This window comes from Anas platyrhynchos, chromosome Z (genome assembly GCF_047663525.1).
Source record: "Anas platyrhynchos isolate ZD024472 breed Pekin duck chromosome Z, IASCAAS_PekinDuck_T2T, whole genome shotgun sequence".
NCBI lineage: Eukaryota > Metazoa > Chordata > Aves > Anseriformes > Anatidae > Anas > Anas platyrhynchos.
The window spans coordinates 8,337,164-8,361,597 of NC_092621.1; the positions used below are offsets into that span (position 1 = coordinate 8,337,164).

The following is a 24,434-nucleotide window of genomic DNA, read 5'->3' on the forward strand; positions in this document are numbered from 1 at the left end:
TCAGATGCTCCAGCTGCCCTCGAACTCATGAACATCACAGCTTTGTTTGGAAATTTGGAAAATCCTACATGAATATGCATTGGCACCAAGGAGGAAGGAACCATCTCATGAATTCCCCCTGCTCTCATTACACTCTGCCCCAAAAAGGTGAGTTTGTCAGTTTTCTTATCAAGAAGAAATGACCTTGGATACTGTACAGGTTGTTTTCAAGGCACTGAGAATCATTTGTGTCAGATCTCCAGTTTGAAGGGATCTGATTTCCAGAAAAGAAAAAAAAAAAAAAAAAAGGAAAAAAAAAAAAAGGAAAAAAAAAAAAAAGAGAGAAAAAGATAAAGATAATGGTAAACAGAAAACTACTTGTGTTTAGAAATGGGAACCAAAAGGTGGAGAAATCCCACACCACCAACTCAACTCAGAAATCTTGGCAAGGGTTGAGACATCAGACTTCACAGCCAAGTAACTGGTGGCAGGCATAAGAAAAAGAATTTGTCTGAAGTGTAGATAATGCACACATCACCTTGGCATCTAATTAACTAAATGAGTCTGAGTCTTCACTCAAAAGTAAAATTTCCCAATGTTCAAAAAAAGCTGATTAAGCTTTAAAACAAACAGACAAACTGACAAACAGACAAACTGAGACTACAACAAAGGTGATATTGGACAAAACTTGTTCAGAACAGCAGACATTTGGGAGCTATTATCTCCAGTTTACCTTCTCTGTCACATTTTATAGATCATCTTGTTTCTTACACACCTCCTATCTCCTCACAAAACAGCTGGGAAAGCAGATATTTGCAGTACGATCACACTCAGTCTCAACATCTCAGAGCTTGTCTACGCTGGGTCATTCTGTCTGAATTAACTAATGTATCATGTAAAACAGATTAGTCAAACCATATCAGCTGCTTCTCGGACACCCTCGTTTGGTGTCAAAGAGGTCTCACATCTCTTTCAGTTCATTCCCTAAAACGTAAATTAAAGGGGTCTTACTTCAACTTATCTAAATTCTGAGTGTTGAAACAGGGTCCTGATGCAGCTTAATTAATCCCCTTTAAGACTGAGTTTGATGTAATTCTCCCACGGGTCTCAAAGTAGACAAGTACCTAGATATTGCTAGGTGGCTTAATGTTCAGCACGAGATGAAATTCTTTCAAGGCAAGTCAGTAAACCCTACCTGAAGATTTCATTTTCCTTATTGCTGGATGTTGGAGGAAATGCTTTAATTCAAAGTGAAATTACATGCAGTATTGTCATGCTCACAGTTTGATCGTAAATTTGATGAGGAAATGGAAAGGTCAGAGCTCTTGGAGTCAAGTGGTAGGATGAGATTCCCACCTGCCCCATAACCTCATAACTTTTCAATGTCTAGCAAACATTGAAAAAAAGCCTTGAAGTGTGACCATTAGAGCAAACAACAACAACAAAAAGACCTCGAATGTTATTAGTATTTTTCTAAATCACACATTTTTTTGTACTTGTGGTTGGCAATATAATATACAATAGCATCTGCAAAACACTACGTAGTAGATCAGTAGACCAAATGCTTAGGAAGGGAGCCAGAAAAGTGTTCAGAGCAAAATTTACCAGCCCTTAAATTTAATTACAATTCCAGAACTAAAACGGTGTTCAATGAAAATTTCACTGTGGTGGGTACAGTAGAGATGGGCCTGAGCCAAAAGGCAGTGAAGAAGCAAATCCAGACCTCAGAGACGCATCTCAGGCTGGGAGCCTAGACATTGCTCCAAACTTCACAACTGTGTAACAAAACTGAAAATCCTGGACTTGAACACCACCCAGTTTGGCGAACTCAAAATCTGTGTCAGTCCTAAAGCACCTCTGTTGAATAAACATAACTTGTTTTCATATGAGGTGGTGCACCGTATGAGAAAGTCAGGTGAGATCCATCTCTTTGGCTATTTTTCATAAGCTCTCTCTGCTTTCCAGAAAAAACAGTTAATATCAAAACCTATTCTCTCATCCAAATTCACATGATACGCCACATCCATTAGTCATGTTGTTTAACATGGGTCTGTATCATGATATATTGACTCATCTCTTACTGATGGGAGAAGTGTTATTTTTTGCACGCCCAGTGGAAGCAAATAGGCATCTGCTCCATTTGAGTTGCAGCTTTCTCTGGGTTTGGTCACCAAGGACGGCATCCAACTGGGAAGAGCATTTACAGAGCCGAGGGACAAACTGCAAGCCCAGGGGGGCTGCCTCCACCCCCGCTCCCTCCCGCTGGTGCCACCACGAGGCTTTCTAGGGGTTTCCAGGGTCCCTTCAAACTCAAAATTCAGCAGTGCCACATGCATGGTGTGGGAGGACAAGTGAGACCTGGCAAATACCAACAAATCCACACTGACATCAATAAATATTTTTGAACGAATCCTTGCCAAACAAAAATCTGACTTTTCCTGGCTCTTTCTTTTTCTGCCCTTCTAGTACCTGCTGACCTCCCACCCAGAGGCCAAACTCACAATGCCTTCAGTGACTTTTGAAGGAGGAGACTTTTTTTTTATTATTATTATTTTCTCCTGCTGCCAGATCTCATCAGGGTTTGGCTGCCCAGCATCTGTGTTCGGGAAAACTAAAAAAGGAAAATGAGAAATCAGAAACAGCCCCCCACCGTCAACAGCAGTCTCGGAGCCTCAGCTGTCGTTAAACACCGGGGCCTGGGTCTCGTGCCATCCCGTTGCGTAGAAATTGTCTAGCAGAATAGATGGTCTTGTAGCTCTGCAAGACTGTCTACATTTATTAAGTGAAATCACTGCCTGTTTTCTGCAGCATTAAAAGTGAGTTGGAGTACAATATATTTATTGATCACTTCTAAACGCACCTTGGACCTCCTTCCAGCTCCCCCTCTCCTGCTTACTCAAGCAGAGCCCAGAGCACATACAACAACCTGCATCTTCAGGATGGGCTCTCCCACAGTGCAGAGGACCAAAACTCCTGCCCAAACCCTTGTGGCCCATCTCCTGGCAGTGGTGGACTTCAGGGCCAGCCAACAGCCAGGGACCAGGCAGAGTTGCAAGGGTGAAGAAGAAGAAAGGAGCCTCCTCCTTGGAGCTGCTGAGCTCTGGGCCAGGCAGGACACATCTACTGGAAGCTGAAAGGGGGAAGCAACGGGTATTGGAGCCCTGGGATGAGAAGGAGAGGCACAGATGAGGAGAAACCAACAGAGATGCTGATGGAGGTATCTCTGCAGCTTTCCCTAGGCCAAGGACAAGGAGCAAGAGCAGGGCTGCCCTGAGCCAGCAGCAGAAGCAGATGCCAGAAAGGGCACCCAGCGTTGCATGGGGTGAAGAGGACAGAGTGAAGAAGCCCAGGTCCAGGCACGGCACGTAAGCCCTGGTTAGCCCAGCGATGACTCCTGCTTTGTTACTGCTCCCTGACACCCTGGGGAACCACGGCAGAGAAATGAGCCCCTGGATTTATCCCCCTTTTCCAATTAGCCTCCTTCCCCCTCCTCCTCTCCCTCCGCCCTGCTGGAATCAATCCTCGTCCTGGCATTTTAAAGGGCAATGTGCACGTTTTATGGCCGTCCCCTATAAAACCATTCTACATGATAACACATCCAGCCCTTTATTAGGGACGTTTGGCAAGTTTATTGGCCAGACATTTTTCTGCGCTGACAGATGAGGCCCTGCCATCACTCCTGCGAGCAGGCGGGGCCTTCTCCAAGCCACCCGGCAGCCCACGGCCTTGCCCCTGGCCTTGCTCCCTCCGCTGCCAGCCCCATGCCCAGGCTGCCAGGGATGCAGGTTTGGGGTGGCCTACACATTTCAGTAGGGCCGTCCAGCCCACATTTCACCTGTAGCCAGCAGGGCCGTGTCCGGCTGCATTTTGTTATGGCCCCATCCACCAGAGAGCTGTTAACACTTCAGAGCTACGCAAATGCTCTTGGCTCTCTGCACAGGCAGCCTAGGGGCAGTGGTTTTAGGGCCAGAAGTTTTGCTTCTGTCCCTATACACAATTGCCCACTTCAGTCCCTGTGCTGGTAGGGGTGAGGGAGAGTGCGGGTTCATTAGGGTATGAGACAAAACGTGTCTTTTGTGGCAAGTACACTTGGACCGAGCATGATGCATTATCTAAAGCCATCACTTACCTAGCAAATAGCTGCCAGCTGCTGCTCTTACAGCACTCCAGAAGCAAAACAGAGCTAGGTCTGTGGTAGAGTGGTGCAGATTTTAGGTTGGGGCCAGGACCTGCATGTTTGTGGGATGAAGTTCTAGTAATCCTACAGGCAGCTGCCTGGGGGGGTTACAGATCTGCTGGTGGCTCTGGAGCACTACCACTAAACTTCAAACCAAGCACAAGATGATTTAAAAAAAAAAAATCAAAACAAAACTCCAAACAAAGCACAGAGATCACTGAGACAGCAAGCGCAGTCCTCAAGTCTGTCTGCCTCCTCTGCAGAGCTGCTGGTGGGGCTTTCTTACAGCCCAGCTGTGCACTGGGTTGCTGGGAGGCTTTTCGGCATCTCAGGGGGTAATTGCTCTCATTAGATACTAGGGAACCACCTGGCCTTTGTAGCTCTGGGCACTGTGATGTTTTGCCCCACTCAACCCCTATCCCAAGATCACTGCAAGCATCAGATACCACTCCTGAAGAAAGGAAGCATGCTGAGGTGCAGACACAAGGTTTACACGGTGTGCAGGGGCTCTGCTCTCCAAGAAAGCCATGGCTGTGATGCAAAAGCAGATTTGTGTCCAGACCTGGGATGCTCACATCGCCAAGGCAGTGTCTGTGCCCATCTCCTCCTCTACTCACCACAGGGATCCCCGTGAAGCTGGAAGGACATGATGTGAAGGCAGCCGTGTGTTTTATCATCCCGTGCTCTTCGCAGCAGTCCAGCAGTGAGTGGCAGGGTTAGCAGAGGTTTAATGAGGGATCAGGGATTAACAGCAGAGACCGAAATTTATCAGAGTGCTTACCTGGTGCCTCCTCACTGCACTTGAGGCTTTGGTGGCCACTGAGGAATGTGATCCATGTGCACCACCATGGGACGAGGTTCCTGTGGAGAGGCTGAGGTGGGCGCCCGAAGCCACAAAGGGGAAGGTGACTTGCAGCAAGCACTCTGCATCACCTTTCGGGAGTTTCAACCACACTTTTCACAGTAAAACGGAGGTGACTGTAATGCTCGGCTGTGATTCCCATCCTGCAGGGATGCTTCCCACTGAGCTCTCGCCTTCACCCTCCTGTCCCGACCTGCTGTCACACTGCTAACTCTCTCTCTTGCCACCAGGAGCGGTGGGCTCCCCTCTCGCCAGCCCCCTGCCCGCTGTTGGTTAACATGTCACATTCCCAGGCTGTGTTATTCTTAAGTATTGTAAATCTCTCACTATTATTCTCCCACTTGATATAGTGAGCTGTGTCATTTTGAAAGGAAATACATAACAGTATATTAAAGAAATCATGGATCTCCTCATTCATGTTTAAAACAAATTTATTACAATGTAAGAAGCCCTGAATAGCATGAATTTATTATAATGATTTAAGGCTCCTGGCACTTGAGTTAAAAATGTCTCTCAATAAATAACTTTCCCTTGAAAACACAGCAAATTAATATAGTTTACCATTTCCAAAGTTATATAAATCCAAGAGGCTTAAATCAACAGTATGCTGGATAAGATTACTGTTGCTCAGCCGGAGCTTGGTATCGCAGCTCAGAAGCATGGAAAAAGTAGTAAAAAATGGATGTGTTTTTTTTTTTTTTGCCTTTTTTTTTTGGTCACCTTTCTCTCCCTTCCACCACCGTAGGCTATGTCTGTTCCGTGAAAGTCAGACTAATGTGAAATGGATGAAAGCAGCTGTGGCCTTTGCACACAGGTATCATTAAAACAGTGCGGCTACTCCGCCACCAGACTCAACAGACGCCGCTCTGATATTTCCCTGAAGTGCCTCTAACAGGCACAGCCCTGCTGCTTTCAGCCGCGGCGTTTTAATTTGCCTGCAGACCCAGGCACCAAGATGCCTCCAGCTGGGCTGCCCCAGCACTGCTGCAGCCTTGCAAGCCCAGAGCAAACCCCGAGTTCTCTCCTCCGCTGTGGTCAGGAGCATGCGGCACGGCCACCAGCTCAGCCCCAGTTTGAAATACCCCTTATCACAAGGATATTCACTGATTATTCGGATGGGCCAGTGTGCCACCATTTCTCTTGTCAGGGATCTCTAACCCAGGAGGAGCAGCGCGCCTTCGTGCAGCTCAGCATCGCACAGGGACAAGAAAGCAGGGGTGTTGCTCACCTGTGTGCACAGCTGGGAGGCACAGCATTTGCCTCACACAGAACAAGGCTCCATCCCTCTACAAGGCTCCATCTCTCTACGAGGACCTCCCCACTAGGCAGAGCTCCGTGCGGACAGCAGAAGAGCTCAGCAGCACGGGTTTCACAACACAGGAGCCCTTTCCATTCAGGCCAGCTCTCAGCAAGGACTTCAATGGCTTTTCATTTTATGAAGGTCTAATTTTTTTTTCCCCTTTGCTGTCAAAGTGTCAATTTTTTCCACAACATGGCTGATGACTATTTTTTTTTTTTTTAAACAAAGTACAGTACCAGTGACATTCTGACAGTGTCAATACAGCCAGAGTACACCCACCTGAGCTTTTCAACATGGGAAGTTAGGGCTGTTAAGAGTCAGATTGACAGCCTTGGTAAATTCAAGTCCTCTGTACAGCACAACGAGAAGTTATTAGATACAGACAAGGCTTTCAGGTCACCCAGTCCATCTCCCATCCCACCTTTTAATTGTCTCTCTCACCCAAGCTATAAATATCTGACTCTTCTCATCTTGTTTCCTCATTATGTCAATTCTAGCAGTCCCTGATCATTTTTATTACTCCTCACTGAAATCCCTCCAATCTGCCAGTAAACTCTCTGGTAATGAGATCCCTGTGCTGAAGGCACTCGTGCAAATACCAGGGCACCAGAGCCACTGACAAGGAGCCATTTCCTGTGCAATTTGGAGATGTCATCACCTCCTCACCTGCAGCTCAAAAGTCTTCTTGTCTGTTTTTGTTGCTATCAGGTATCATCACCTCCTGCTTTGTTCACTCTTCCCCCTGTGAGGTCTTCTGCTGTCTGGCTTCCCTCCTTGCCATTAAGCATGTGCCTTTCGGATTGTTTTCAAGGTGGCTGAGTTCATGGATGCAGCACCCCAAAGTTCACCCTCCATCACAAACTGAATCCCATGTGTTTTTTTTCTGCTTGGTGTTTCTACATCGCACTATTTCTTCCTCCTCAACTCTACTAGATTTAGCAGGGTCTCCTGATTTCACACCCAGACTTTCTGCTTCCAAGAAACAGCCATGATCTTAAGTGCAATGAGACCAGTACCCAGCCCAACACCTCCAAACAAGGCTCCTGAAGCGTCAAAAGGGAAATACTGTGCAGAATGTGGCCACTTTGTCACCATTCATGGCAATGGTAACTGGAATCTGCTATTCTGCTCTAGTGCAAACCCTTCAAGATGGATAGATGTTGGGGAAAGTTCAGAAACAGACATCCCCACCAAATTATCCAGGGGCTGGAAAACAGACATTGTGGCACCAGGCTTAAAAGACCTCAGCTTGTCAAAGAGAAGGCTGAGCAGGGAGGTTACCACCGCATAGGAGTACTTACTGTCCAGTAACAGGGGAACTGTGACGTCTTGTTTCTATAAGCACAACTAAGTCCATCAGCTGGAAATTAGAATTAGACCAATTCAACCTCAAAATAAGGCAGCTTCATAGCAGATAATTAAACACTGGAAGATGTTGACAAGGCGCTTTTAAAAGACAACTCTAGCTTGGGAAAGAACAAGCCTCTATGTCTGTGAATCTACCTCACCATTTCCTTCCTTACCAGCTCTAGAGGAGGAGAGGAGCTCCCACATTGCCCTTGATGCTCGTGACAATCACCACTCTGTTCAGAGAAGGGCTCCAACTGCATCATTGCTTCAAGTCTTTAAGGTAGTTGCCAATAAACAATCAGGAAAGACAACTTCTCCTGATTTTTTACATTCCATATACAGACACAAGCTCAGAAAGAATGAACTTAATGCTCTAAGGCTGTTTAATGAATGCTACAAGTGATTTTATTTTTTTATTATTATTTTTTAATTTTGTACATATTCAGGATGATTCCTGAAGTAAGGAAACTAGGAATTAACATCTGTTGCTGCAGCTTGTGGATTGGTTTCACTGCTGGGCATCTCTCACCTCCTATAAGATGGGGCCTTATCTGTCAGGGACATCTGAATTTCTCCAGTTTAGCTTCCGAAGGCCGGAAATGGCCCCTCAAGCTTCAAAATATATGAAGTCTGAGTCATGAGAACAACTCAGACTCAGTCTGAGATGAGAACAACTGGCTGATGTGAACAACACCTTACAGTTCAGAGACAAATTGCTTGTGTATATGCCCAGCACCTCACACCATGGGTGTTAATACAAGTCACAGCCCCTCAGAGATGTGGTAGTAAGTACGATTCCTGATAGTCTTCTCCAGCTGAACCCAAAGTGCCGCAGGCGGAGGCAAAGTGGCTTGCCCAAAGCTGGAAATCAAACCCTGTTCCCCCAGGTCCCCGTCCTTTTGCTGCAGCTGGGACACACCAGCATTTCCTGTGAACCACTTTGAGAGTTGTCAAAAACCAACAGTAACTAGAACAAGTTTTTTTTTTTTTTTTTGTTGTTGTTGTTGTTGTTGTTGTTTTTTTCTGTTTTTTTTTTTTTGGTGATTTCTGTTCCAAACACCCTCCACAAGCACCGTGGTGAAAGCTCTGCTACAACCTTGCCAAAGGTTCTCCAGGTAGCCTGTTCTCTCATGGCTACATGGCACCATGCTATAGTAAAACATTTATTGTCATCATGAGCAGTTAGGACTTCAAGAGATGCAGGGAGCAGCTATGAATTGGGAAAGGCCAGAGGAGAGACACCCAGTCAGAGCAGACTTCAGTGTTTCTGCTGGTTTAAATCACCTCATTCAATATTCTGTGTTGTCTTATGTAGCAGGCAGTTATGTAAATTTATAAATCATACACTAATTAGCACACAATTTCACAAATTTGTTAACAGTGAAAAAAGAGGTTTCTAACTAACCAGGTTGTGCTCTCTCCCCTCAGATGGTACAAATTCAAAGACTGCTTGGAGGTCGTATTTCAGAAAATCTCTGCCGCAACTTTTAGAGTTTAACCCTGGGCTCGCATGTGCTTTCAGGGGATATCTTTTGCATAGCTCAGGCTGAGTCTGTCTCAAGGCCAGCTAAGCCCCTTCCTCTCCCCTTCCTTAGCACCAGACCTCCACAGCTCAGTGGATCACTACAAATTTTGTTTTTCTTGTTTCTCCCTTATTCAAATTCTTGCTATATCCAGTCCCATGTTCTTCCGTAATCTAAGCCCACACCATACTTCATCCCAGCAATTAAATTCAATCCATGCTTTAGTTACATCTGGATTTCAGCCTGCTACCCTCCCTGTGCTCTGGCCTCCCTGCCTAGGTACTCTGAAGGCGGGCAGATAAAGTTTTTCATTTCCTCCTTTGCCTGATTTACCAGGTATCCTTTGACCACTAGCTTCCCAAATGCAGGAACATGGTCTGGAAAAGAAGTTGGGATCATAAGCCTCAGCTGGGAACCAGTGCTTGAAGACGTTTCTCCCTAATTGACTTACTATATTTTAACAACTCATCTCTACCTTCAGAGCTGGCTCTGCTCCACTCAAATTACACCTTCTCTCATCCTTTCATTCAGTTCTCTCCCTTGCATCATTGTCCTTTTTTGTCTTTACCTCCACCCTTTCTTCCTTACTTTCAAATCCCACCCTTCTGTCCCAGTGCATGGTGCTAGCTTCCCATCTCTCCTCTCTTTTGTATTCTGTTGCCCAGACTTCAAGCTGCAAAAGAGGTCTTGCTCCTCTTCACAGCAATACCCATGTCCTGAAGAGAAAGAGAGGGTTTAAAACTACTTCCTCATCTATTTTAGCAAGCTGGAGATTTAGAATACACATGATATGATGGCGTGGAAAGTGGAACATATTGTCAATGGCAATTGTTACATCTGCATCAAACAAAAGAAACCAGAAGATAATTCAAACAAACCAAAGTCTGGAAGATTAAAACGAACCCCCCAGATAATTTATTAGATTAAGACCTCACATACATATATAAATATATGTTCAAGATGGTACTCAGCAGTGAGACTGGAGGGACTACAAGTGGAAAGGATGTGATTGCTACAGGTCCACCGCGTGCAAGGTGCACAAAAGCAACGACTACACAAACTTGGCCAGCGCGTGTGTACGAGCCACTCAGGAAGAACACAAAGTGAAGGTACGGGTAGCAGCCTTAGCAGGAGTCATGTCACTCCACAAAGCCTCATGTAAAACACAGCCCAATGTGTAGCTGAAGCGTATTAACTGTGAACACTCTGGACAAACAATCTGTGGCTGGACTAACTCCCCAGCGGCAGCTTCCTAATATAGGAGCTTAAACTTAAAAGGACACTGTCAAGTGATTGCTTTTGCTGGTTTAATTTTTGCATTTCCTCTACTGTTTTAGCGGATGGAAAACAATTCCCCTCCCAGTCCCAACTACTGATTTTGTCCTTTCCTATTTGACAATCATTGATTTTTTTTCTAAGGCTATAAATGTTTTAATAACTTCAACTTTGTAGTGCCTCATGGCAAAATATCTTCGCTTGCACTGACTGCTAAACACTATTCCTAATGTACTGCTGATAACTAGAGCAAGAGCCAGCATTATAAAAAATGATTTTTCACAGGGTCTGCCAAATTAATAGCTTTTGCTTCTCGGTTCACATCTCACAGATAGTTAAAACATGCGGGTCTTCATCCATCAGATATTTCAACTATCTTAATTGTAGAGTTCTTGGCTACATAAAGGTATGCCTCCCATGTAGCTCTGACTGATCGACAGCACCTTGAGCACAGAGCCCACAACCCTAACAGCGTCTTTTTAAAAAGAGCTACTGCCAAAATATAGATTCAAGTCAAAAGTTACCATCGGAGTTAGAATTGTTAATGGACAAAATGGATCATAAGGAATCCTAAAGCAGTTAAATATTGACACCCACGAGGAACCAAAGAACATAATGCTCCCATGCAGTGTTCTTGACTGGGTACACAAAGGCACCTTTCATGAGATATACTTCTATTTTTTTGCTGTTTCAAAAGGTCAGTTAGCACTTATTAGAAAAGGCAATTAACGTTTCAGTCTAACTGGAAAAGAGAAGAGAAGCAATCGGACTGAAATCAGAGAACTGTTTTTTAAAAATGCTAAAAATGCAAAATAAAAATAAGAATAAAACCAACCCCCTCAAAAAATCAATCTAAAGCCTTAAGATCTATGTGCTGGTCATCATTTTCATGGTTTTCCATGGTTTTCCTGCTGCTCCTTGTACGTTTTTATCTTCCTTCTCCACCCTTTCCTGGTCTTCCTAAGGAAGCAGACTACTTGACCAGCAGAAACATGCTGAGTGAGAAAACCTATTGCCCCAGCTGCTACACTTGGGTCAGGGCACCTGTCACATCTTTAGGGCTTTGACCAGAAATCTGTGCCTTCACAGGGTCAGGGAGCAGAACACGAGGGACACTCAACAGCAGATGGACATATTGGAAAGAACTATGATGCTTCACTGACAGCAGGACAGACCAAGCAGGGCCGTTCCACTGCAGTCATTTTTTGGTACATTAATGTCACCTCCTTCCTGTGCACTCCTCCAAGCACCTTTCAAAACTCAGCTGGGACACAAGGAAAAGGTACCACCTAATTCATGGTTAAGAGCCTGAGCGGAACAGCTCAGAATAACTTAAGGTTTACCTCCCCCTTCATCCTCCATTTATTTCACTGCTCTAAAAGCAGGGTGCTGCCAGGAGGTGCATGCTGGATATTCTGCATCATGCTTACTCTCCCCCAGGAGGCACGATGTGCCTCATTGCAGTCTTGCCAGCTCCTCGCAGAGCACAGGAGTACCAAGCCTTGCACAAGAGCGAGCGTGATGGAGGCAGGCAGCAGCGATACCCCAAGGATCAGACCAGCAACTTGCTGCCATTAAGATAAGCACGTTTGCCTAAAGAGACCAGCAAAAAAGCTGCACTGGCCCACCAATTGGCGTTTGGGAGCAAATGGCCTAGAACTTGCCCGTACTGGCTCAATTCTACCTTTCCCTCGCTGCAATTTTACTGTGCAAAATGAGTATTTTAGCCTCATATTTCTAGGAACACATGCCGGTGGCTACTGTTACAATAAAATATGAACACTGCATTGTGGAGAAAATGACCATTAATCCTGTAATCTGCAGTCATTTTTACCAATTCTGCACATTTCTTTAAATAACCAAGTACATGCAGTAGATGGAAGTGCATTTAAATAAACTGAAATAGATACAGCATGAATAATTAAAGCCGGCAGGGAAATGTGCATTGCGAGCCGCTGGTGGAAATAATTACTGATTTGTCTTATTTACAATGGAGCCTGGATACCAGATCAAAATAGTGCAAGTTAGTGAAAATGTCTTAAGACTGTTCTTATACTACCACAACTATATATTTCATCTTGAAAAGTACATCACATAGGTTTTGGACCACTACAACATCTGACTGTGTTCTGCTATTCCAGGGTTAGGTCTCCCAGTGCATAAACTATGTCAAATAGCACTGATTTAAGGAGGAATATATTTCACATGGATGCCTAGTACATCAATCTGCAACATCATCTATTAATGTTATTAGACACTGTATAGTTGAGCTTATGATATTATCCCCTAAAAACTCAGCATGTTTAACATTGGAATGCTGAAGGAAAAGGTAGATCATAAAATCACTGAAAAAAGTAGTAAAGTGCTTGTACCTTTATAATATGCCAGGCTTTAAACAGACTTGTTTAATTAGAAAATAATCTACTTTGAACGTTATGGTTCTTGAATGTTAGGCAGTTCTTGCAAACTGCTTTAGAGCTAAAAATCAATAATGAAATATACTTCTGATATGAGACTGGCAAAACTGTGACTTCAATCTATTAGAAAATGTTGTAGATGAAAAAAAAATCTGCTTTAGAATGATTACTTGGCACATGAAAGGTTTAGAAAAAAAGTTAACGCTTTCTGATTGGTCTATCCCACAAACATTCTTGCACCATGATTACTAAAACCAAAACGAAACTGGATGCTAATTAACTGTTAGAAGAGGGAAGACAATCAGTTGTCACTCAAATAATTTAAAAATGGTACTTTAACACAAACAAATCAGAAAGAAAAAGTTCCTGAAAATTCTACAGAAGGGCTGTAGAATAAAGAGCAGTGTCAAATGAAGAAAATCTCCTCGAGCAGCCGGCTCTCCTCTATCTCATCTGCTCTGCTTCTGGAACTGCGAGGGGTCTGGTACCAAGATGACGGCCTGCGGCTCATATGACGAGGTGTGTGCATGTTGTTCCCCTCATATAATTCTCTGTAGTGGTGTCCTGGGGCAGATATGGGACTCATAGCTTCAACCAGATCCAGAAGAGAGGCTTCATACCTACAGAAACATACCAAGAAAATGGGAGCTCTGTTAAGCATCACACAAGGAATCAAATCCAATCCTTCCACCTGCTTAATCCAGACTAGACCTAGGCTTGTCTAATGGGGGCCATCAGTCCAGAATGAATTTTGTTATATGAGTTCCTATGAGGAATACCAGCACAGAGGTGGTGAGAAAGAGACAAGCAAAGCATGGGTGCTTGGGTTATTTTAAGCCATTTCATCAGCTTTTCCATTTGATGTGTGTAATGTCTTAGTCACACTCCGGAGATTGAGGACAGGATTCAGAGATATAACAGACAAATACACAGAACAGGTACAAGACAGACCCACACAGGTAATGGCAAAGTGACTTATACACATGCTGCACTTTTTTGAATAGACCTCTACACTTGATTTAGTTTCCCGGGGATTTGAAAACAGCAGGAGACTTTATTATTATTGCCACAAACTACACGTGCTTCCTGTAAATCTCTATGCACTATATGGAGTCTGCCTGGTGGAAGCACTGAAGGAATATAATCTAAGCAAGGCAATACAAAATCAACACTTCAGGCACCACGAGAGAAGGCAAAGGTGCTAGACATTACTCAGGCTGTCCTTTAAGTGTGAGTACAGATGTGGGGGAAGGTTGCAGGCCAGTGTTAGCTAGTAACGCACGCTGAATAATGGCAGGTACTTTAGACAGAGACTTCCTATTAATATTCACACAAGACAAGACCTGATCCAAATACCAGCACAGGATTGATCATTACAATACATTTTCTCCTGTCCAATTTTAAATGTCTTAAACAATGCCGGTTCCCTGCATCCCTAGGGAGGCTGTTCTCTAATCTAAGAGATATGACTCCAGAGTTTTACCTAAAAGTCCCCTTCATTCCATTTTGTTGTTAACACCAGCCTGCCTAACATTCCCAGTGCTAAAATAATTCAGGCACTCAATAACTTAACCTGCAGAGAAACATTATTCACAGCACCCAACTAAGATATCAGTGTGGCTGGTTAGTTTCCATAAGGTCCCTGCCACTTCAGAAGAAAGAGTTCATCCACAGAGTGAGGAAACATCTCAAGCTGTTTCCTGCAATGAGTCATGGTGGAAAAGCCTTGGGTTTTCCATTTGAGACAGGGGCAGCCTAGGAAGACTACGCAACCAGATCATCCAGTTGGAACAAGTTCCTAAACTCAGATAGGATGAAAATCTTCAGTGCAAATACTCACAATAGTTTATTGATGTGAAAGATTAGCAGGGACCAATGGTTTTCCCAGAGGCAGACCACCACTTGTAATGTCCAGTCTCCTCATGCAGCAGCAAGAGTTAAAGCAACTTTCCTCCCTAAACCAGCAAAGCCATGCAAAATATCCTTCATTAGCTCCAGTGGCGAGTGTTATGTCCCAGCAGTTGTCAGAAGACTGACTGTGACAAGCTAACTTGTAGCCATGTCCAAGAAATGCTGAAATACTTCCTCAGCTCATGTGAGTTAACTGGGGCACTGTTGGGTTAATACTGATATTAATGGCAATCTTAGTTATGCTACTATTGCTCCAAAAGCCAACTCTTTAATTTCCTTTAATTTTCATTGTTCCTTCCAATTTGATGGTAGCCATCATTCCTAACACAGCCTGACTTAATGCAACCACGTCTCAGCACTCTCTCCTCTATCTGACTATCTGTATTAATTTCCTTCTGATATACTAGCTTGCATTTCATCTGATCAGAAACGTATTTTGCCAGATTTTTTCACATTTTGCATGTATCTACATGTCTTTCTATTATGTCTGTTCAAAATTACCTCTAATAGCCAGAAATGAGTGACTCAACCCCCCAAAACAGAGCTTTGGTTTTGTTCCAAATGGACTGTGTAAATGTCTAACCCTACCCAAATGTGATGTCTTACAGTTACTCTAACCAAAAACTTCAGAAGGACATAGGTAGCCATGCAAGCCACTATAAATGGGCCTGTGGTTTGTATTAGCATTCAGAAAGTACCTTCTAAAAACCCGGGCTCCTTAAAAACATCTCCAATGTAAAATGGAATAAGCTATACTGCTAGTGAGAACATAGCTATATTAGACTTTTCACATAGGGAAAGTTTTAGACTAGACTCTGTACAGATATACACAGATGCTTTGAACCCCAAAGAAAACCAGTTAACACATACACTGGTTTCATTAGCCACACCTAAAAACTTCTTTTTAGATTAATCTAGTCTAGCATACAAATGCTTATCTCCTCTGACTGTAGTGCTATCATAAAATTTCAATTTCTCCAGCAGCCACATTCAATCACAGATTAGGCAGGGGGAAACCAAACCAGCCAGTGCATTTATAGCAAACATGCAGGCCCTGGATTTCAGCAGTACCTTGGAGTTTATTTCTTCTGCAAGTTTATCTAAGTTTTACAGCATTTCTGCTATCAGGAAGGCTAAATGATTTGGCAGATTACAAGAGCAGCAAATAGCAAAGATTATGTAAAAGACCAGGTGTTGTAAATCAGTCTATTTGACACCACAGTTATATATGCAATAAAGTGAATGAACTCTGCTAACAGAGCGCTATCTGATAAAGAGAATGCTCCTTGCAGGTATTTAGTGTTTAATCCCATGATAATGGTTTGCCCTGGTTTGTCTAGGCAACATCAGACAGCATCTGGCTGGAGGCAACTGAGTAGACCTTGAATGGTTTGAAGCCTGCAAAGACAATTTTCTCACTATTTATTTGTATCTGAATATTTAAAGAGACACAGAATGCTCAAAGCCCAAAATGAAACTCTCTAAAAACAGCACATGTATTTCTTCCATGATCTGCCTAAATGTGTAAGCAAAACCAGATTATTGAGATCACACTTTATGGCTTCAGTGAAGTCAAAGCTGCAGCATCAGGCACCCAAAAGTCAGAACGTTTCAAACATGAAAACTGATCTGGCAAACTTGGCTTGTGAATAAAGAATGCTCTTTTAATGGAAATTAACAGTCAAGAGAAAGAGAGGCCCTTGCTCATGCTTCCCCAGGAGAAAAAATTCCCAAATTTGCATCAGTGCTAGATGCTTACATACATTTTCTTTTATGTCTTTTGTCCTTTCAACAGAAGGGAAATGAGGTAGACAACTGTCCCCTTAAAGCTGGTGACAATTCAGTCTGTCTTCACCTTTTAGCAACAGCTGCCAGTATGCTGGGAAGTCACCTACAGAACAGACTGGAGAACAATCTATTTTCTAAGCCCAGTCTTGACATTTCCACCATTTATATTTTTTTCCTCTGACTTTCTTGAGCTTGAAAGTCTGCATGTTTTTCCATGGGAGAAGAAAGTTTGTGCAGGCAACTCTACAAGCTTGGATTAGAAGTTATTTAGATAGCTATTCTTCGGTGAAAGTAGTCTTACCATAAGGTCTCCATAAATTCCATTAGGATAGGAGACACAAAGAATTGGCATATAAAGCATAAGGAAGGCAGGGCCACAAACAAGAGAGTGTTGAGAGAACAGACCAAGGTAAGCACACCAAAGCTCTTCTTTCGACAAAGAAATTTGACCTTTGTTTTTAATGTACTACGTAAATCTCCAAATATGGCTCAACAGAAAGCATCATGGAGATGCCCAAACTATCTGAGAGCTACCACAGGGATCAAACCTCTGTAGCTGTGTCAGTGTAGAACTGCGACCTCAGTGGCTAAATCCATCCTGGTCAGGCATTGCACCATGCTGTGACAGTATTCTCCTAATCTCCTGTGTACTATCAACACAGGTTGCTGGAAATTTGGCTCGTCAGACACTAAAGTGTGGAAATTTTATTACAAACTTTCAGCATTGGCTCCTAATTAAATAAGTATCTAGTAGAGTTTATAAACTCTTAATGTAAAAAACAGTTTTAGCCCATCTCTAAAGTAACAGAAAACATCATAAAGCATTACGCTTTATACCAGCTCGTTAAAAGTTCACATTTTAAAGAAGGAAACAGTACAAAATTGAGCACAGGTTGGCACAGAGTCAAACCTTTCGTTCCACAGTATTTCTGTTTCATCGCCTGTGCAGCAGAATACAACGCTCTGAACATCTACAGGTGCATCTTACCTTGCGATATATTTCAAAATTGAATGGGAAGGAAAGCGCTTGCATTTTTATGACAAACACGCAAATGTGGCTGTTGCTCTGGGAACCATAAGACCACTTATTCCCAGGGTGGTTGCTGAGAAATCACCTGAAACCACTTGGTATTCTGTCTAATAAAACCTGCTGAAAAATCAGAGTTCAGACAGTCCCACAATGTACAGTACCGAAAAAATGGTCAGGTTACACAAAAGTGATGCACAGAACTCATTACTGCGCAGGATATTAGAGAAAACAGTGCTCTTGAAGGTAACCACAGAGGATCCTCACATCAATCAGCTGAACAGCAATGTTTGTTTATTTATTCGTTTAGACATTTGGGATATGTCATTAAATTTTTAATGTTTGTCTATTTCCCATTGCTGGTAAAATATATTATATTTCTTATACGGTGTTCAATTTTTAAACTATGCTATTGTATTTTTACATTGTGCAGTCCCATTTAACTAATAATATCATTTGCTCCTTCTTGAAAAAACAGCGCAACACCAAACAAGTTTGATATTTGGAGAAGCAGAAATTTCCCCATGAGGCAAAATAACTAAACTTATTAGAGCCATAAATACTCTGGCAGTGAGATATATGTATATTTCTTTAAACAAGCACTGTCAGATATTATTTGATCACTATGTTCAGAGATATCTTTTCATTTACAGTCTCTGAAAATTTATTCTTCAACCATAAATGTGTACAAAACACAGAATGTCTCTTCTGCAAGGTGATGGCATTTCAACAAAGCATACTGGCAATAAGGTTTTGGAGATTAGTAGCTATATAGGCTTACTTTATTTAACTGTATATACCAGAGGAAATAAAAAGGTTTATTTTTATACTACTGCTTATATTTTCAACATAAAGTTCAAAGTGATTTACTAATGTTACATGAATTGCCTTTGAATTACGGTACAGTATTGTGCCCAAGTACAAAGCCTAACACTATTTTGTATTCATAAAACACCATCTGCCTCCAAGCATTTCACAAACACTAAATACAGCTAAAAACACCTTCAAGGGGTAAGGAAAAGACCCATTTTACAGAAAAGGAAACCAAGCTTATTGTTACTATAAAGCAAATGTCAAACTCCTACTTGACTGGAACAAACAGGGCAAATAAAAGCAGCTTCCATTGGAGAAAACAGATGCAGATAAGGTATGGCATTAGCAGCCAAGATACCCCAAACATGAAGACAACACAGTGGTGTTACAGCTTGAGGTTACCTGGAAAAACTGGCTGGAATGACTGATCGATTACCCACCTCAAGCTAATCCAGGTTCTATTGGTGATGGGTGGAATTCTGCCCAAATTCAAAAGTCCTAGCCACTTTCTGCCATCTTTTTTTCTTGTGTCCACAATTCTTGCACTAGGCATGCTAGAGGTTATGGCCCTGGCTCATCCTTTCAACATCCATGTATCAATCTTTTGTCCAAAAACATTGGACAAAATTTCTTGAGAGGCACAGACCAAAAGAACACAGAGGAATCAGGATGTGGGTACACCAGTGCCTGTATATCCAACAAGCTTCTGCGAAGCTTTTGGTTTTACAAGTTGTAATCACCTCCTCTGGATGGGGCCTTGGCCAACCTGATCTAGTGGGTGGCATCTCTGTCTATGGCAAGGGAGTTGATTTTTAAGATGATTAGATGATTTTTAAGGTCCCTTCCAACCCAAGCTATTCTATGATATGATACTCTGAGTTCAGTATCATGTAGACATGGTGTTGATGACTCTTAACTAGGTAAGTTACCTTTTTGTCCAACACTTTTGATGCTTTTTTGGAGTTTCTTGCTATAGACGTGATATTTGACTACCCGAAAGAATTTAGTGTAATTCACAAGCATATCAGGTCATCTAAAATTTTTTTCTGTTTACTTCTCATTCCAAGTCACTGATGAAGAACCATCCCAACACTGGTCCCTGCTGACTCTTGCATCATGGAAAATGTGTATTAAGTCCCTTTACTTGCTACCATTAAATGATTAGTATTCAGATAAAAGGACTTTCTTCCAATCCTGTGGAAACTTGGTTTCGTTAACAACCTTTGGTGTGGAACCTTGACAATGGCCTTTTGAAAATCCACACACACTGTGTGTAGTTGATCTTCCTTATGTCAGTAGGTTTCTGTGTTCAGGGTCTTCAACGCCCTACCCAATGTCTTGGTTTCTTTCTTCTCTGCCTCCCTGCTGTATGAGTATAATCCAGATTTTAGCCAGTATACTATTTGGCCCAGCAAGCCTGAGATGAACGTGTCAATGAAAAGGACAGACCAGCTGGATAGGAAATGAAAGCTGAAAAGAGAAGCTGATTTTGTAGTCATTCCCTCAAAGGCCAGAAGTCAGGATAGGGAATCTTGTCTTTCCTGTGACCTCATCTTCAGTGACCAAAGAAACCCCTGTGGGAGTATCCCCATGTACTGACTTCTCAGGATGCTGAACCCCCCAAAAATGAACCCAGAGAAGTGCAATCTTTGAGGCTGAAGCATGAAGAGAATGAACAGGATTAAATATGGACTCAGAGACAAAGGGACCGTGCCAGTTAGCCTGAGATTCCCATTTCACTTTCATGCAGGTTGGGACTGGGAACAGACACTTCACCATGGGAAACAGGAGGAGGCAAATTCAGCAGTGCTGTATGTATTTAAACCAGCTCCAGGTTGCAATGTATTTCTTGCCTGTAACTGTTCTGTATTTTCCAAAAGTATCTCAAAGTTCCTTAATTCTTAAAGAAAAAGATCAGACTGCAGAATAGTTCAAAGCAATTAAAAAAAGATCTAAGCCTTTTATTTAAAATACATCACACAATGTAAAACAGAATATATTTACAGTGTCCTCAGCAAAAGCCTCCCGGAGTGCTGTAAAACCCACACCCACATAATAGAGAGCTTATAGTATCAGAGACTTTTAGAGAAGTCTCTGAGGCAGTATTCACAGAATCATAACCCAGAGAAGGAAAAGACTTATTAGATCATCCAGCCATCTCCCCGCTGACGGAGAACCATTCCCTACAGTGTGCTTCCTAACATTTTTTTGCTAATAATCAGCCTCTTGCTATTCTCCTAGGGAAGCCATTCCACAGCCAAATATATCTCACGCTAACATTACCATTATTACTTATTTACTGGGTACAGTATAACCTAAAGGGCCTTGATCAGGGGGACCTGCTCTACAACCACTTGTAAGAGTGATTCTCTGTCCGAAAAAGCATACAGTCTACACAAAGTCCAAGGGGAAAGATATACAATTTAGGAGATCAGAGTAGCATGGAAAACACCCCAAATGTTGCATGAATATTTGCTTTAGAGTTTTGTAGGAGAAAAAACTGTGTGTTGCAAACCAGAACACACAACAAGAATGTATTTCTGATAGTCAGCTAGAGACAGACAAGGAGGTTTTTTCTTCCTCCCAGTTTCACACTATTTGTTATAGCTAAAGATCTTGCACAGTACTGAAAAATCCGTCTTCTATTTTGGTGCAAATACTCCTTAAGTATTTGAATAACATTACATTTCTCCCTTCTGCTCCAGTCTCAGTCAACATTTATCTGAGCCACACGTATTTTAATCTTCACTCATAAATCAATACCTCGAGCACAGCAACAGATTTTGCCACTCTCCTCCTATCTTTGACAGCATCTTTCCAGTAAACGATCACCCAGAAACGAGCACCACATTCCCCACGTGTGGTTATATAGAAGCAGAGAGGAGACCAGCTCCCTCCAACACTCACGCAGCGCACGCCTTTGAGGACTCAGATGACAACAGCCTTTTTGCTGCTTTCATGGCTCTTGCACCCTTCCTACTTTGTGTGTGTTGACCCACTGCACTGTAACGCAGCGCTGTGTGCTGCAGGACCTACAAACCAATTAATAGAACGCCTCATTTTGTGGGGTTACTAACAATTTTTGCTATATCTGGTGGAAAATGACATCAGAGATTGCTGCTTTTGCATACAAGAACAGGGAGAAAAGTAGCAGAATTTGGTAATTCACACCTTTACTAACCAAAATGAGCAGTGGGAGGCAGCACTATGGGACAACCTTCTCAGTGTGACACGCAGTAGTAAAGAGCTAAAGAGGACATGGTGTTAAAAGAGGCTGAGCACTGCTGGCTTGGCCCTGGTCTTTTGCATACCAAGCAGAGTCAGTGTGCTAAAGGATACTGGTTTCAGCATCAGCATGGAAAAACTTTTGTCCTAAGTCAGGTCTGATAAGAGATTTTTATTCCACAGCTTTTCACCCTGGCTTCACCTATGATAACACCCAGCTGGCTGTCATTACTGAACTAAGAGTTACTGCTGCTCTCATTCCTCCTTGCTAAACAAACAAGCCATTTTCACTTACCCACTAGTCAGAGACCAACACCTGCTTTCCTCACCTTTTCACACTCCTGTCTCAGGGCTCCCAACCCTCAGTTATCCCACCTTTTTGCTACTGGAAACTCAGCCTTTTCTATTATTTCCTCATCGGACTCTCACTCAGACTCTGCTGCCATGTTACCAACCTGTCAAATACAACTGAAAGAACTTCTTTATTGTTTTTGTCTCTGTGTGCTTTTAGTAGTTAAAAAAACAACAAAAACCCCAGATCGTTTCTTTTTAAGGTACGGCTGCAGGCAGCTGAATTGGCATAACTGAGGTTGTAATAATTCTGGAAGGGGGAGAGCGAACAAAGACATGAGTGCTGAGAAGTAAAGAAACCTTTTAAATCATATCTGCCAGTGACAGAAGAATAATTTAGAATGAAGTTTTAGTAGAAAAGAAAGGAATTACAGAACCATGGAACTACCATGGAGTTTAACAACCACCTCTGCAATCACTCTGTTTGTATTGTCCTTCTCTCCCCTCCCACACACCCGCTTCTGTCTCATCAAGTCTGAAAGCTCTTCAGATCAGAAAATGAACCTCAGTATATGTACAGCACCTGAGGCCCTGATTCTGCTGTGATATTACATAATAACTTTGCACTTCAGAGCATGCTTAGCTTTTATTCCCTTTAAGCACTCTGTCATCACAGCATATCTTCGGCGAGATCTTCACCCTTTATTGTTCTGGGCCAAAACTAAGCTGTCATCATCTTTCCTGCCATACCTCATCCCCCTACTTCTTCTGCCTTAACAGCCTTTCTTCTAATTTTTTTTTGCTCTTACAAGTTTGTCCCCCAGCATTTTTCCCCTCAAAGCAAGCTCTAATTCAATGAATCATCTTTAAAATTGTGCTTTTGCTTTTATAATCTGCTAAAGCCTCTGACAAAGGGTTTGCATATGTAAGGCATAGTGCAATTCTGCACCTCCTCTCTGCCATTCTGGGTCTTGCCCCTTAGTTTTGATTTTTCATGTTTTGTTTCTTTTTCCTAGTCTGCTTTCAGCAAAGCTGAGACTGCCTTATACCCATACAATGTCTAGAACGTTGTAGGTACTAAATAAGTAAAAAAAAATTAAAAAAATAAATAAGGGGCATAGCTCAGGAAAAAAAATAATGAAAAAAAAAAAAAACATCCAGCTTGCAAAGTCCATCATCATTTACATGGATTAGCTATCTGCCTTTCCTCACAAGCTCAGTCCATATTCCCAGACTGCCAGATAATAAATCAAGTTTTTGCTTCAATTGTAGTCATTGGGAGATCTGTAGAGTTTTAGGTCAAGCACTTATAACCATTTTATGATTCCAAAGTTTCTTACTTTGTCATTTAGTTACTGAACTGTGAGCTTTCATTGACTTTCTAACCATTGTGGCAAGAACTGCTACTAGCTGTGCAAGATTTAAAACCTCATTAAGCAGAAGAACAAAATCAGGCTGCAGTAGTTTTAGGTGTATATTGGGGTGGAATCGTGACCCTACAGAAGCCAGTGGAAGTTCTGCCACTGGCTCACAGGTGCATTGTTTCTTCCCTCTCTGCTGCTGTTTGTTGTACCAGGATGAACAGGTATTGCAGAACCTCAATTTTACACCTTGGAAATGCTTGGAAATTGGTTATTTTACCTCTTTTCTTTTTTCCTCTACCGTGCTGAAATATTTTACATAGTCAATTGCTGTACCTAAACACAAACTCTTCCTGTGGATTTGTACTGTTCTTCCCCTCCTGCTTGTCAGCTTAATTTCTTCTGCTGTGGCATGGAGTGTTTAATAGCAAAATTCAGCTATTCAGAAACTCAAATTCTTTTGTTTCTTAATTATCTCTGCCCTGTCAGCTATATCAGTGAAAACAAGTTACCATTAGACAATTCAGATACCAGTAAACACCACGTTGTGATAATATAGAGTCCTGTATTACTGTCATTACAGAAAAAGCTGTTTCAGGGAGGTTTAAAAAAAATTAAATAAGCCCAGCACTTCTAAATGGCCGAAAATCTGAAGATATCTTAATTATTCTTCAATATCTTAATCATTCTGAAGAATCATGATCTTGTATAATGGCCATTTTAAATGAGAGGTTTGCTGCTCTGCACAGTTGCCACTTCCTTCTAATTGTGAATTAAAGCATAATTTAGAGTGGCTCTATGCCAGCATGACTACAAAAATGTACAGACACTAACTCTGGTTGAAATAGGGGGAAAAAAGCAGTTAGATTTCTTTAAGTAATAGAAAATCACTCACCAAGTTGTACTTTAAAACAAAACACTAGAGCTTTAAGTTGACAAACTGACTTGAATTAAACCATACAAAAAAGTGCTTGCACTGTAAATCTTACAGGGCAAAAGTGATGGTAGGTTATCATTCTGTTTATTAGCATGCACTTTGGAGAGTTCAGGGCAAGTATGGATACGCATTCATTCCATTTTATGCCGCACATTACTGAAAACACATTCCCCATAAATAATTCATAAATGCATTGTC

At 42.3% G+C, this 24,434-nt stretch overlaps 1 protein-coding gene across 4 annotated transcripts in view; it reads right to left on the minus strand.

The window, feature by feature from the left end:
- Positions 1-10,058: 10,058 nt before the first annotated feature.
- The window catches only part of KIAA1328 (KIAA1328 ortholog), a 170,833-nt gene continuing 156,457 nt past the window's right edge, over positions 10,059-24,434 (minus strand). For all 4 annotated transcript variants that reach the window (XM_072031780.1, XM_038170035.2, XM_027446291.3 and 1 more), the window contains one exon: positions 10,059-13,503. In XM_072031780.1, coding sequence (XP_071887881.1) covers positions 13,290-13,503 — 214 coding nt within the window. In that variant the 3' untranslated portion in view covers positions 10,059-13,289. The remainder of the gene's footprint in view (positions 13,504-24,434) is intronic.